The sequence below is a fragment of the Myxocyprinus asiaticus genome, chromosome 47 (assembly GCF_019703515.2).
Source record: "Myxocyprinus asiaticus isolate MX2 ecotype Aquarium Trade chromosome 47, UBuf_Myxa_2, whole genome shotgun sequence".
NCBI lineage: Eukaryota > Metazoa > Chordata > Actinopteri > Cypriniformes > Catostomidae > Myxocyprinus > Myxocyprinus asiaticus.
In genome coordinates this window covers 16,516,804-16,531,085 of record NC_059390.1, presented here as the reverse complement: position 1 = coordinate 16,531,085, position 14,282 = coordinate 16,516,804, and the positions used below count along the sequence as shown (strand labels likewise).

Below are 14,282 nucleotides of genomic sequence, written 5' to 3'. Positions count from 1 at the left end.
GAACAAGATGTTCACGATGAAACCAAAAGCACTGGTATGCCACAAATATTGTGTATTTTGACATACATTTGGGTCTTAAAGGGCTAGTTCACCAAAAACGTAAATTCTCTCATTTACTCACCTTATGCCATCCCAGATGTGTATGACTTTCTTCTGCAGAGCACAAAGATTTTTAGATTTTTTAGCATAAAATTAATCCATAAAACTCCAGGGGTTTAATCCATGACTTCTGAAGCAATCTAATCGATTTTGGGTAATAACAGACCAAAAATGTAACTCCTTTTTAAGTTTCCCAGTGCCATCTAGTGCTCTGCACATGTGTCAAAAGTATAATCAAACTTGAAATGCCTTGAGACTGCAATGGCAAGATGTACAGTGAAAAAGGAGTTACATTTTGTCCTGTTCTCACCCAAAATCGATTGGATCCCTTCCGAAGATATGGATTAAACCACTGGAGTCGTACGGATTACTTTTATGCTGCCTTTATGTGCTTTTTGGAGCTTAAAAGTTTTGGTCACCATTCTTGTGCATTGTATGGACCTACAGAGCTGAGAAAATTCTTCTAAAAATGGCACAAGGGTGAGTAAATGATGAGAAAATGTTCATTTTTGGGTGAACTATTCCTTTAATGAGCTCTATCTGAAATATCAGAACCAGTACCGGTCCACATTTTGACAATAAGCCACCATGTTGTGTAGCTTCTGCTGCCCAGTGTTCTCCATCACAACCATTGTGCTTATTCGAAAGATGTCCGAAAACCCATAGAACACAATGCAGTCTGCTGGGCCATCGTCCCTCCCTGGAAAACAAAAAATTGCTGTTGGTTCAATCAAGATACTATGGTATTGTTTACTATTGAGACAATGGAAGTTCCTAAATTGTTGAATATTGTTGGGCTGGTTAGGACAGAATGTACAGTAATTGAGTGCCAGGCTGTTGCTTACCTGCACGTCCACTCTCCTGATAGTAATTTTCAATGGATTTGCTAATTGTGTGATGGATGACAAATCGCACATCTGCCTTGTCAATGCCCATCCCAAATGCCACAGTGGCAACGACCACCTGCACAGACACACAAATAAAGTAAATGACAACAAAAGAGTTTAAGCCATGAGAGGACACCAAAACAATAACAAGTAAAACAACAGTAACTCTGTAGATTTAAACCTGAATCTTTTTGGAGGACCACCGTTGATGAACCCGAGATTTGTCTGCAGGCTGCATGTTGGCGTGGTACGGCTGAGCAATAATATCCCTCATCTGCAGGTCTGTAGCCACAACTTCTGCATCCTTCTGGGAGAATACATACACGATTCCTGCAAGTATAATGTGAAACATTTTTTTATTTTTTTTATTCCTCTTTTAAGTTGGTTTCAAATCATTATAAATTCATGATGGCTGGTGATTTACCAAGTAATTAATGAATATCTAGTTGTATCTTTTATTCCAGGATGTTGAGGCAGTTAAAAAACGTAATTATTAATGTACTAGTAGTTTTCTTTCCTGAACTAACAATACATATTTGTATTGTTGTATTGTCACCTGACTGGTTTTTGTATCTTCCCCTGATCAATGCTGCAATCTCGTCTGTGCAGTCCTCATTATCTTTAAAACGAACCTGCAGAGATTGAAATGAGAAATTGTTCTGATTTCACTGATTTATTTATTACTCAGATCTGAGTAACTTATTCAGCATTCTTTTAATTGTGATAGTGCAAGTGAACTGAATGCAACAATTCCCTTGCCTCATAGTAAAGGTTTACTCTGTTGAACGGTGCTGTCAGGGTGATGGGTTCCTGAACAAACAAAATCTTCTGGCAGTCTTTAAGAACATTGCTGGCTGCCGTGGCAGTCAGTCCGACCAATGGGACCTTGGGGAACTGCCGCTTCAGAATGCCCAGGAGCTTGTAATCTAGTAAAGGACCAAAGCACAAATTCAGTACTGGGTTACAAGCTTCATTCTGCCTGGATTAAACAGACATGTACAAAAACATCCAATCTCACCAGGCCTGAAGTCATGCCCCCATTGACTGCAACAGTGAACTTCATCCACAGCGATGCGTGCCAGTAGACCCATGTTGTAGGCCTTCTCCAGTTTCGACATAATCATCTTGCTTTTGGCGATTTTCTCCGGGGTTACATACAGCAACTTGAAGGGGCTGTTTTTATCCATCATGCCAGCCAGGATCCATTTGGAGTCCTCCTGCAGGTGAATGTGCATTTCAGTGCATTGACTTCCACCAATCATATATACACCAATCAGCCACAACATTAAAACCACCTGCCAAATATTGTGTAGGTCCCCCTCGTGCTGGCAAATCAGGCCAAACCGCATCTTAGAATAGCATTCCGAGATGCTATTCTTCTCATTATCTGTTGACCTCTCTCATGAACAAGGCATTTCCGTCCACAGAACTGACGCTCACGGGATGTTTTTTGTTTTTGGCACCAATCAGAGTAAATTCTAGAGATTGTTGTGTGTGGAAAATCCCAGGAGATCAGCAGTTACAGAAATACTCAAACCAGCCCATCTGGCACCAACAATCATCCATGTGATTATCTAATCAGCATGTGGCAGCAGTTCAGTGCGTAAAATCATGCAGACACAGGTCAGGAGCTTCAGTTAATGTTCACATCAACCATCAGAATAGGGAAAAATGTGATCTCAGTGATTTGGACCGTGGCATGATTGTTGGCGCCAAATGGGCTGGTTTGAGTATTTCTGTAACTGCTGATCTCCTGGGATTTTCATGCACAACAGTCTATAGAATTTACTTTAGAATGGTGCCGAAAACAAAAAACATCCAGTGAGCGGCAGTTCTGTGGATGGAAACGCCTTGTTGATGAGAGAGGTCAACAGATAATAGCCAGACTGGTTAGAACTGACAAAGTCTACGGTAACTCAGATAACCACTCTGTACAATTGAGGTGAGAAGAATATCATCTCAGAATGCTATTCTAAGATGCCGGTTGGTGCTGTTTTGGCGGCATGAGGGGGACGTACACAATATTAGGCAGGTGGTTTGAATGTTGTGGCTGATCAGTGTGTATTGAGAGAGAGAGAGAGTGACATCATTTCCATTAGTCGTCCCTGGGCAGGTTGATGTTAAATGAGAAAAAAAATAATGGCATTGGTATTGGGCTTTGGAATTTTTTTTTATATATAACTCGACCAGTTATTATTATCTTGTATGGTTATCTAATAGTTTGTGTAGAACATTAATGTGTCCCATATATCCATGAGATTCCGGAACATCAAACCTTTGTACTGGAGGCATTAAGAGTTACTGCAGAGACATTAATGGACTGCAGATACATGAGTTGATCTTCCATCAGAGACAACAGTGGAGTGATAACTAACGTAAAGCCTAATAGAATCAACGAGAGACATTCATGTTAGAGCATTCAAAAACATTCTTGATCTACATCAATGGATGGTGAGATGATCTAGGGTCTATCATGACCTGCATGACAAGTATGTTGCATTGATACAATAAGATCTATCAATAACTTCTGCTCACTGTGACATCAGTTCTAAACAAGAGCTAGCTAAATAGAGCATGACAGAGAGAGGGTGTATGTACCGTTGGAGCAGAGGGCTGGTAGCTGGTAACACAGACTTTTACCTCGACCGGTGGGCATGACCAGGAACAGGTCTTTCCCTGACATGCTGAGATTAATAGCTGCCCGTTGCAGCGAACGAAATTTGGAGAGCTTGAATACGCTCACCAGTTTCTCCTGAACTTCCTTTGACCAGGAGAAATCTGTCAATGAAGGATAAAATGAAAAACCCTCTCATGTTGATTAGTACGGAAATGTATTTTCCAGTCATAATGTACAACATGTGAGATACCAGACTCTTCATAATGCTGTATGTCCTGTTTGCTGAAAGAGGGACTGGAAGTTTTAGGAGCTTTGCTGGATCCTGAGGGCTGGGCAGAGCTGCAGGCTCCCTCCAGGTTCTTCAGAAGTTTGTTCTTCCTGGAGTTCAGCTTTGCCTGTTTTTCCAGCAGCTCAGAGATCTGCAGTTCTACCACCTCTAACTCTGCCTCCACTGAGTCCAGCTCTGCCTGAGCATCATCTGCAAATAACAGGACTTAAGTGAGAGTGCAAGTACATGCACTCATTCCCTGCAAACCTCCTAGTCAACACAAAAGCCCTTGGCACTATCCTCTTGAGATTACAGGTATCACTGCTGTAGAATGATCTCTGTGTCTCTCACCTCTGCATCTCTAATGAGCTGAGCTTCACAGAGGGATGTAATGATGAAAGTCACACCAGTATGTTTGCCTGCCTCACAACTCAGGGGAGTAATAAACATCCTGCCAGTCTAATTCATCCACTCACACCCACACATTTTTACTTTAAAGCATCAGTGTTTATTAATGTCTTTATTTATATTCTTGAATATAGTGAAAATAAAAGCGATGCATTTATGTGTATGCAATAAATAATATCTGATCTATGAATGCTAACTGTACAGTTTATAAACAAGAGAAACTTACCAATGTCATTGGCCATTTTATGCAGTTTTTTTCCAAGCTGAAACGACACTTAGAAGATTATTGTAAGACATGGGATGATGTTAGATAATGAATGCCATGTTTTCATTCATTTATTGAGTTTGAGGTGCATATCATTTCCATTCAGGAAGCATCAATATTTTGAATAAATAATGCTTATAGTTGTAAGATTATTGAGATTCTTTAATGAGACAGGTGATTTGAGCAGAGAAACATACATATGCCATACTACTAAACGACTGAAGCACGTTCTAAAGTGTACAAAAGCGTGTCCTAAGTAGGGTGCAACCTTTAGAAATAACACTTCAACTACATAGTAAATATTTTAGCATAAACTCACCTTTGAGTGCTCATAAGTCTTTCTCTCTTGTTTGCACCAGATGAAGTCCTCGTTGCCCCACGCGACCATTGATCAGGAAACTGACCAATCACAGGCCTGGGCTCCAAGCAAGATAAGAGTCTGTGAAAATAAAATCACCATTATATCATAAATTATCTTTAAAAATAATTACATGTAGTTTTTGAGCAATTAGTGGAAGATTGGTTGTGTTTAGTACGTTTTATCTTTTGAATGCATTATAAATGATCCGTAAGATTTGATAAGTAGATTTTTATTTTTCAAAATAAAAGTCAAATTACAGGGCGTGTATGTGAATATGAAGTGAATCTATGTATGTTAACTGTTTAAAAATGTTATATAGTATCTCGTATAATTATAATTAATAATATAATTATATATTCTACATTTATATTGTTTTATATATGTATAAATTATAATTAAATATTTTATAAAAGTTTATAAACAAAAGTTGAAAATATTGTATATTTTTTAAGGAAAATCATTTAAATGCCATATCCTTTTTTTATTTTTTTTTTATTATTATTTTTTTTTTTTATAAGAGATAGTCCCTGACAATAAACAGTAACAGACTGTTGCGATGTAACGCAAATAACTGCGCATTGATACAAACAAGAGCTAGGTAAAAATGTGACCAGAACTATCTGTTTTATGATAAATATTTATATGTGGTGTTTTCAAGTTGCAAAATATTTTTAGACTGGTTCCTATAGCTTACTCTTATGACTACAAATTTTTCAGCGTTAGTGTCCACAATCTCCACAAGAGGCTGCTATAAAACAAGAAAGGAATTAAATGGCGTCCTGTCCCTTTAAACACCTGAAAGAAAAGTTTCTCGCTACAGCCTTTTCTCTCCACGAGAACAACATATACTTCACTCCTTTACTCCTGTTCCATTTCTTTGAGATGTAATGAAAATCACATAGAGCCAGTGCATCGTCCTGAGTCCTGATACACAATGATAGGTAGGTTATGTACAGTACTGTTGTCTGAGGCCTAGAGTGTAAACATCTCCTTGTATTCTCATGCATTAATTTAAGAGCATTATGATATTCCATAGCTAACAAAATGGTCAGCTATATATATATATATATATATATATATATATATATATATATATATATATATATATTATATAGTGTGGGTTTTATATCAAACTGTTCATTATTGTGCATTTAATGTTGCAATGTTTCAGCAAGCAATACTGCTGTACTTTACATGATTGCCTGCCTTCCAGAGCACTGAAGACTCAGGTAAATGCTCCAGATACATTACACAAACGCCTTTATTTTCATGGGCAAAATAAATAAATAAATAAACAGAACACTGTTTAACTTCAAATAGAACTTTGCTTTGAGGTGCACTCTGTATTTTCAAATTAAAAAAAGTTTTACTCTTAAAGAAATTGATTGTAATTTTGAAACATATGTATACAATCATGAGCTCTCGCATGAGATGAAGTCTTTAGTCATTTCAGTAACCTTATAAAAGCTGTTTTATTGTACATGGAGAGGGTCCCCTCATGGGGGCTGCCATGTTAGAATCACAGGACCAGCCAAATAATACTCATTTAATATCAGTAACCCCCATGATATTAGACACTTTCACTCATGGATTAAATGATTCATGGCTGACTGTGAATAGTGAATTTCCGCAATGGCATCTTTATCTGGAAACTATTAATTTTGAATGATGATGCATCCGTGCCTCTAGGTGTCATTGTAAGTCCAAGATGACACAAATAAAAAAGTTACTGCATGCACCTTTAAAGAGCAGTTATTTGAATAAAACTAAAAATGATCAGCCTTTTCAGTGATTAAGGCCCAGCTGTTGCATACAACAATGTGACACTTATTTTTCAAATGCTTTGTACACTTTTGTCTGCCTCTCATATTACTAACAAGCACAGTGAAATTAAATGTCATTAATGCACAGACAATCGTGTGTCTATGGTACAGACATCTGAATGCACAACAGTATTGAGAACGGCAGTGGAGGTCCAACACAGAGGATCTGTTCTCACAAGCCTGAGCAGATGTGCTCTGTGACATTTAGGCGTTGCTTTAGAAAAATTCCCCCTTCTGATCGTTTGAAATGAAACGTTAAATGAAAAGTGAAATGAATTGATGCTCAGTATGTTCTGAATTGAAGCCTGAACACCGTCAGAGGTACATTAGAAAATAAAACCAGTTTTACAGGCTTTTCATACATATATGAGATGAAAATCCAACCCTGAGTGAGTATGTTCCACGTGAAGTTTCACTTTTGTCTTGAATTTTAAGTATAGTTAAACAAAACAAAACTTGTGAAGTGTTTTGCTTAAGAAATGTGCTTATGCTATCCGTCTTTAAAATAAATGCCACTTTTTTGCCAATATTTTGTTATAATGCAATTACATTCATACATTTTTAAGTGTGGCTTAAGTGCCCCCCCAAAAATGTTGGGGTCACTGTGAGAGAGAAACACTTCAAGAGGATGAAGCAAAAGACGTGAAAGTGACTCAATGTTGACTGATGGACGTGGACCAACTTCTCTGCACATGCTCCACATGTGGATTGTCTCACAGCCCTAGGCTCAGAGTCCACAGGGGTGCTGAAGAATCCACTCTGGCCCTTCCTCTGCTATTGTACAGGCCCTTTATTACACATAAAGACTAGAGAGACACAGAGAGAGGCAGTGGAGGAGAGGGGTCAAGGGATAGTGAATGAAACGTTTTGGGGGCTTTCTGTGGTGCAGCTCTAGAAGAAGGGATGAATGAGTGAGGGAGTGACAGCGAGAGAAGGAAGGAGAGAGACAGAGAGCAGGGGGTTGAGCGGGCAGCCACATGGGCAGTTCTCACTCAGAATAATGAGAGTCTTTTCTCTGGCACTTAACCTCCAAACGGCACGCTGGGAATCCACAGCCGCGCAAGCTAGTCCACACAACAGCCACGCTCGGACACGCTCGCACACCGTTTAATCAAATTTTACACCCAGCGCAGTGCCCCTCCACTACACGTGGCCCTGACAGCCTCTCTCCCAGGATCATGCTCACCCAGATGCCAAGCGCAAGAGAGAGAGAGAATGTTAATGAAGATGAACAAAAATCTATAGGAAAAAATCCTGCGGACACAAGTGGTTTTCTGCAGGACTTAATTTAAGCAATAACATGACACGCAGTGGAGCCCTTCCAGTCGTGACTATATTTACAATATCACTCTGCCTTTCTAAAATGGTTATTAGATAATAAAAAAAGGACATAAACTTGCATTAAAACTTTATTTTATTAAGTAATAACCATTTTAGAAAGGCAGTGTGATATTGTAAATATAGTCATTAAGCCAGCCATCCACTAGAAGATAATGTATAGTTCTTGACATGAAAACTAAGGTAAAAGTGATAGCTCGACCCAAAAATGAAAACTCTGTCATCATTACTCATCTTATGTTGTTAAAAATGGTATGTCAGGAGACAGAAAGACAGCCTTAGTCACCTTATCTTTTTTTGTATGTAAAAAAAGATACACTAAAAATGGATGGTGACTTAGTCTAACATTCTGCTGAATGCCTCCTTTTGTGTTTGATGGATTGAATGGAAGTCATATAGGTTTGAAACATCATGAGGATGAGTAAATGATGACAATTTTCACTTTTTGGTGAACTATCCCTTTAACAGTGGGTCTCTATGAGTGCCTCAATGAGGGCAGTTCTGGCACACTTTATATCTGCAAAATAAGATAACGCAGTGGTACATTTTTATTTTACCTCGAAAAGGGGAAAAAAGAGTTTTCAAATCCTGACCTAACATTACACTGACCGTACAGTATATATATATATATATACACATACACACACACACACTGCGTTCACAATTATTAGGCAAGTGAGTATTATGATCTTATTATTTCCATGCACATTTTCCAACTCCAAACCATATAAACTTGAAAGCTTATCGGATTCAATCATTTTCAGGTGATATGTATTTGTGTAATGAGGGAGGGTGTGGCGAAAGTGACTAACATCTTATATCAAGGTGTGCATAATTATTAGGCAGCTTCATTACCTCAGGTAAAATGGGACAAAAATGAGATTTAACTGACACTGAAAAGTCAAAAATTGTAAAATGCCTTTCAGACAGATGCAACTCTCTTGAAATAGCCAAACTATTGAGGCGTGACCACTGAACAATCAAACGTTTTGTTGCGAATAGTCAACTGAGGTGCAAAAAAACGTATGGAGAAGAAAAGGCGCAAATTAACTGCAAAAGACTTGAGAAGAATTAAATGTGAAGCTACCAGGAACCCATTATCCTCCAATGCTACCATATTCCAGAACTGCAACCTACCTGGAGTGTCCAGAAGTACAAGGTGCCAAGTGCTCAGAGACATGGCCAAGGTCAAGAAGGCTGAAACATGAACACCACTGAATATATTCACAAGTTGAAGCATCAAGATTGGGCAAAGAAATACATATGTGAGACTGTGAGATTTACAGTGAGGGAAGACAATACGCCTCTTTGAACAGCATTTGGGAGGCTGTGGTTGCTGCTTCAGCGAAAGTTGATCGTGAACAGATCAAGAAACTGATAGGCTCCATGGATGGAAGGCTCATGGCAGTTATTGAAAAGAAGGGTGGCTATATTGGTTACTGAATATTTTTGAAAGGCCAAGAATGTTATTTAATTGTCATTTTGTGTTACTTATTTGTTGCATTTACTCTAAAAATTGAGAATAAATAATTGAGTTGGGAGAAATTATTTTCGTAATTTAGTTGCAATTGTGCACACTAATAGTTGCCTAATAATTGTGCACACTTATATATTCCCCTGAGAAAGACAAAACTCACTTTTCCTTTGTTAAACTTTCAGGTTTGAGGTTCAGTAACATTTTGGATTGACTGAGAGCATTGTGTTTGTTCAACAATAAAATTAATCCTGAGGAATACAATTTATCTAATAATTGTGAACGCAGTGCATATACACAGTTTTCAGTTTCAAGTAAATTATCTGCGGAAGATGTGACTCAGTTAGACTCATCAAAAAATGTGAATGTGATTTGCTGCCAAAGCGCATTCACATTTAGAAAGCCAACCCCACCCCCCCCCCCCCCTTCAAAGATACAAATTATTTTTGGCCTTTAAAATCCACAAATCTGTTTGGGCATGATGTTTCTGACTGGAATGCTTTATTGCCAATCAACATCCGCAACCATAACTTTAGATTTTATAATCAATGGTTGAGAGCAGCGAAAGGCGAAATTAAATATTTCCTTTGCACTATAATAAACATTTTCCTCTCTATTCCTGCAAATGCTAAAAACGCAGTCCTGTATATGCTGATAGCTCACTGGTGCAGGAATGAAACAGAAGGAGAGATAAGAAGAGTTCTAGCCTCAGGGAATGAATGTTAACAAGAAACGGCAGCATGTTTGTGGTCAGTCGGAGCAGCCCTCAGAATGAGTGATAAAATACTCCTCTGTGTATTACGGAGCACTCAGCACGACGGCTACCTGACGAGCCCATCAGCAATGGGACGTGGGCTGCTGAACATGGCTTTGTGGCCAGTGACAGCCCTCCATCCTCTTTTGAGCAAACACAAAATAATGTTTTCTCATCACACTGCAGTCACTTTCACCTGTCACTCAAACAGTTGCCTCCAGTCTCCTGTTGGAGTCTCTAGGTATGTGTTTAAGTGTGACAGTTTAGTGGTGGTTTCACACTCTGAAAGGACCCAAATGTTACATTTTGTTGTTTTTCCCCTAAGGTCCACTTAAAATGTTAGTAAAGTGTTAGTCATAATTTAGTTTTTCACAACCGTTTTCCACCTTCTCTCTAACCCTTAGAATTAAGCAGGTTGTTTTTTGCTGCTGTGCCTTTAAGAATTTATGTAAAGGGCCTTCTAACATATGAAAGAAGTATCAGGGCCCTTGCTGCTCTTACTAACTACAATAGTTTTAAACTTCTCTGTCCTGCAATAGTAGTCTCTTTGCAAAGTCTGTATTACATTGTGACAGGGTCACTAAACAATCCACAAAATGAGCAACACAAACTAAGATCTGACTGAAATGATCAGAGATCTTAAAGGGATAGTTCACCCAAAAATGGAAATTCTCTCATCAATAACTCACCCTCATGCCATCCCAGATGTGCATGACTTTCTTTCTTCTGCTGAACACAAAGATTTTTAGAAGTATACTGTATCTCACCTCTGTAGGTCCATACAATGAAAGTAAAGGGTGACCAGAACTTTGAAGTTCCAAAAAGGACATAAAGGCAGCATAAAAGTAATCCATACAACTCAAGTGGTTAAATCCATGTCTTCAGAAGTTATGATAGGAACGGGTGAGAAACAGATCAATATTTAAGACCTATCATATCACTTCAGAAGATATGGATTTAACCAATGGTGTCTTATGGATAACTTTTATGCTGCCTTTATATGCTTTTTTGAGCTTCAAAGTTCTGGTCACCATTCACTTGCATTGTGAGGACCAACGGAGCTGAGATATTCTTCTAAAAATTTAATTTGTGTTCAGCAGAAGAAAGAAAGTCATACATATCTGGGATGGCATTAGGGTGAGTAAATGATGAAATCATTTTCATTTTTGGGTGAACTATAGCAGGGAGGATGTTTTGAGTTTTTGTTGTTTGGTACAGTATGCATTCATAGTATAATTAACTGTTTTATCTCAAAAGATCATGGACAGCTTTATTCCTCATGTAGTATATGCTTAAGTTATTAATTACGTGTAATTAATTTAGATAGATAGAAAGAAAAGGTGGGTGGGTGGATGTACCGATGGATGGATGGGTGGGTGGGTGAATGGATGGGTGGATTAATGGGTGGGTGGATGGATGGATGGGTGGGTGGGTGGGTGGGAGGTTGGATGGATGGATGGGTGGATTAATAGGTGGGTGGGTGGATGTACCGATGGATGGATGGGTGGATGGGTGAATGGATGGGTGGATTAATGGGTGGGTGGATGGATGGATGGATGGGTGGGTGGGAGGGTGGATGGATGGGTGGATGATGGATGGATGGATGGGTGGGTGGGTGGATGGTTGGATGGATGGATGGATGGATGAATGGGTGGGTGGGAGGTTGGATGGATGGATGGGTGGATTAATAGGTGGGTGGGTGGATGTACCGATGGATGAATGGGTGGATGGGTGAATGGATGGGTGGATTAATGGGTGGGTGGATGGATGGATGGATGGATGGGTGGGTGGGTGGGTGGATGGATGGATGGATGAATGGGTGGGTGGGAGGTTGGATGGATGGATGGGTGGATTAATAGGTGGGTGGGTGGATGTACCGATGGATGGATGGGTGGATGGGTGAATGGATGGGTGGATTAATGGGTGGGTGGATGGATGGATGGATGGGTGGGTGGGAGGGTGGATGGATGGGTGGATGATGGATGGATGGATGGGTGGGTGGGTGGATGGTTGGATGGATGGATGGATGAATGAATGGGTGGGTGGGAGGTTGGATGGATGGATGGGTGGATTAATAGGTGGGTGGGTGGATGTACCGATGGATGAATGGGTGGATGGGTGAATGGATGGGTGGATTAATGGGTGGGTGGATGGATGGATGGATGGATGGGTGGGTGGGTGGATGGATGGAGGATGGATGAATGGGTGGGTGGGAGGTTGGATGGATGGATGGATGGATGAATGGGTGGGTGGGAGGTTGGATGGATGGATGGATGGATGAATGGGTGGGTGGGAGGTTGGATGGATGGGTGGATGGATGAATGGATGGGTGGATGGGTGGGTGGATGGATGAATGGGTGGGTGAATGGATGGGTGGGTGGGTGGATGGGGACATGTGTATGTTTGTAAGCAGACTGATTCAGCAGTTGTATTGTGACCTCTCCTATGTAAGGCTCTGTAACAAGGAAGGACACCGGGAACTGGATTCTTCAAACACAGGTAGGGAACTTTTAATTGACCACTTCTATGGTTTCATAGCTTCACAATAACACATCAGCTTCACACTAACTCATCAGCTTTATACCAACACATCAGCTTCACAACAACACATCAGCTTCACAGTAAGGCTCTCGTCCCAGTCTCTCTCTCTCGATCTGGCGCTGGCATGGTCCTTTTATGCCGCTCTACCCAATCTCACTACAATTAGAGATAGGTGTTAGTCATAATTTGGCTCAGGTGTATGCAACCTTACCGTTCTTTCTCTCCCGATGGACGCACGACCACACCCCCGGTGCAACATATCCCCACCACCCGACTCAGGACGGGGAGACATCCGGACAGCCTACCACTCCCCCCCCATTTCTGGACAGGAAGTTGGCGACAGCCATCTGCGCTCCCGGTCTGTGGACCACCTTGAATTTAAAGGGCTGGAGTGCCAGATACCACCGAGTGATCCGCGTGTTGGTATCCTTCATGCGGAGGAGCCACTGGAGTGGGGTATTATCTGAGCAGAGAATGAAGGCCCGCCCCAGCAGGTAGTAACGGAGAGTGAGGACCGCCCACTTGATGGCCAGACACTCCTTTTCCACGGTGCTGTACTTTGTTTCCCTCAAGGAGAGCTTGCGGCTGATGTACAGCACCGGGCGCTCCTCCCCCTCCACTACCTGCGAGAGTACGGCCCCCAGCCCCCTGTCTGAAGCGTCCATCTGTAATACAAAAGGGAGAGAGAAATTAGATGCATATAAAAGCGCCCCCCTGCATAGTGCGGCTTTAACCTGCGTAAATGCCTGTTGGCACTGCTCCGCCCACTGGACCGGGTCTGGAGCTCCCTTTTTAGTGAGTTCAGTCAGCAGGCTGGTGACGTCCGAATAGTTAGGCACAAATCTCCTATAATAGCCAGCCAGCCCCAGAAACTGTCTCACCCCCTTTTTGGTCTTGGGTCTCGTGGCCCAAGTGGAATACGAGTACCTTATCTCCCAGTGCAAATTCCCTTAGCCGAGTTCCCCTGTTATACAGTTGGCTCTGTCGTGGAATGGGGAAAACCCAGTGGAGGCTTGTGGGACCTCTCATACTGCGAATAACAGGGGATCGAGCCATTTGTCCCAATTTCTAGCATCCTCGTGCACGAACTTACGAATCATGTTTTAAGGGTTTTATTAAATCGTTCCACCAGGCCATCTGTTTGTGGATGGTAAATGCTGGTGCGGATCGATTTAATGCCCAATAATTCGTAAAGCTTGCATAGTATTCGTAACATAAATATTGTGCCCTGATCAGTGAGGATTTCTTTCAGAATCCCCACCCGGGAGATTATTTTGAAGAGTGTCTCTGCAACACTGCGTGCTGAGATGTTGCGCAGAGGCACTGCTTCCGGATATCGCGTTGCATAGTCCACTAGGACCAATACAAAGCAATGTCTGTGTGCTGAATGCTCTAATGGCCCGACGAGGTCCATTCCAATTCTCTCGAAGGGGACCTGGATCAGCGG

At 41.0% G+C, this 14,282-nt stretch overlaps 1 protein-coding gene across 5 annotated transcripts in view; it reads right to left on the bottom strand.

Annotated features, from left to right (window-relative positions):
* The window catches only part of LOC127436867 (ATP-dependent DNA helicase Q1-like), a 31,657-nt gene that overhangs the window by 3,618 nt on the left and 13,757 nt on the right, over positions 1-14,282 (bottom strand). For 4 of the 5 annotated variants that reach the window (XM_051691327.1, XM_051691330.1, XM_051691329.1 and 1 more), the window contains exons 1-12: positions 13,047-13,179; positions 4,864-4,983; positions 4,506-4,542; positions 3,854-4,081; positions 3,585-3,764; positions 3,262-3,368; positions 2,005-2,203; positions 1,746-1,912; positions 1,543-1,618; positions 1,168-1,316; positions 945-1,062; positions 661-799 (exon numbers count right to left, since the gene is read on the bottom strand). In XM_051691327.1, coding sequence (XP_051547287.1) covers positions 661-799; positions 945-1,062; positions 1,168-1,316; positions 1,543-1,618; positions 1,746-1,912; positions 2,005-2,203; positions 3,262-3,368; positions 3,585-3,764; positions 3,854-4,081; positions 4,506-4,542; positions 4,864-4,932 — 1,469 coding nt within the window. In that variant the 5' untranslated portion in view covers positions 4,933-4,983; positions 13,047-13,179. Of the gene's footprint in view, positions 1-660; positions 800-944; positions 1,063-1,167; positions 1,317-1,542; positions 1,619-1,745; positions 1,913-2,004; positions 2,204-3,261; positions 3,369-3,584; positions 3,765-3,853; positions 4,082-4,505; positions 4,543-4,863; positions 4,984-13,046; positions 13,180-14,282 lie in introns of those variants that run through there. The other variant, XM_051691328.1, reaches the window with a different exon arrangement.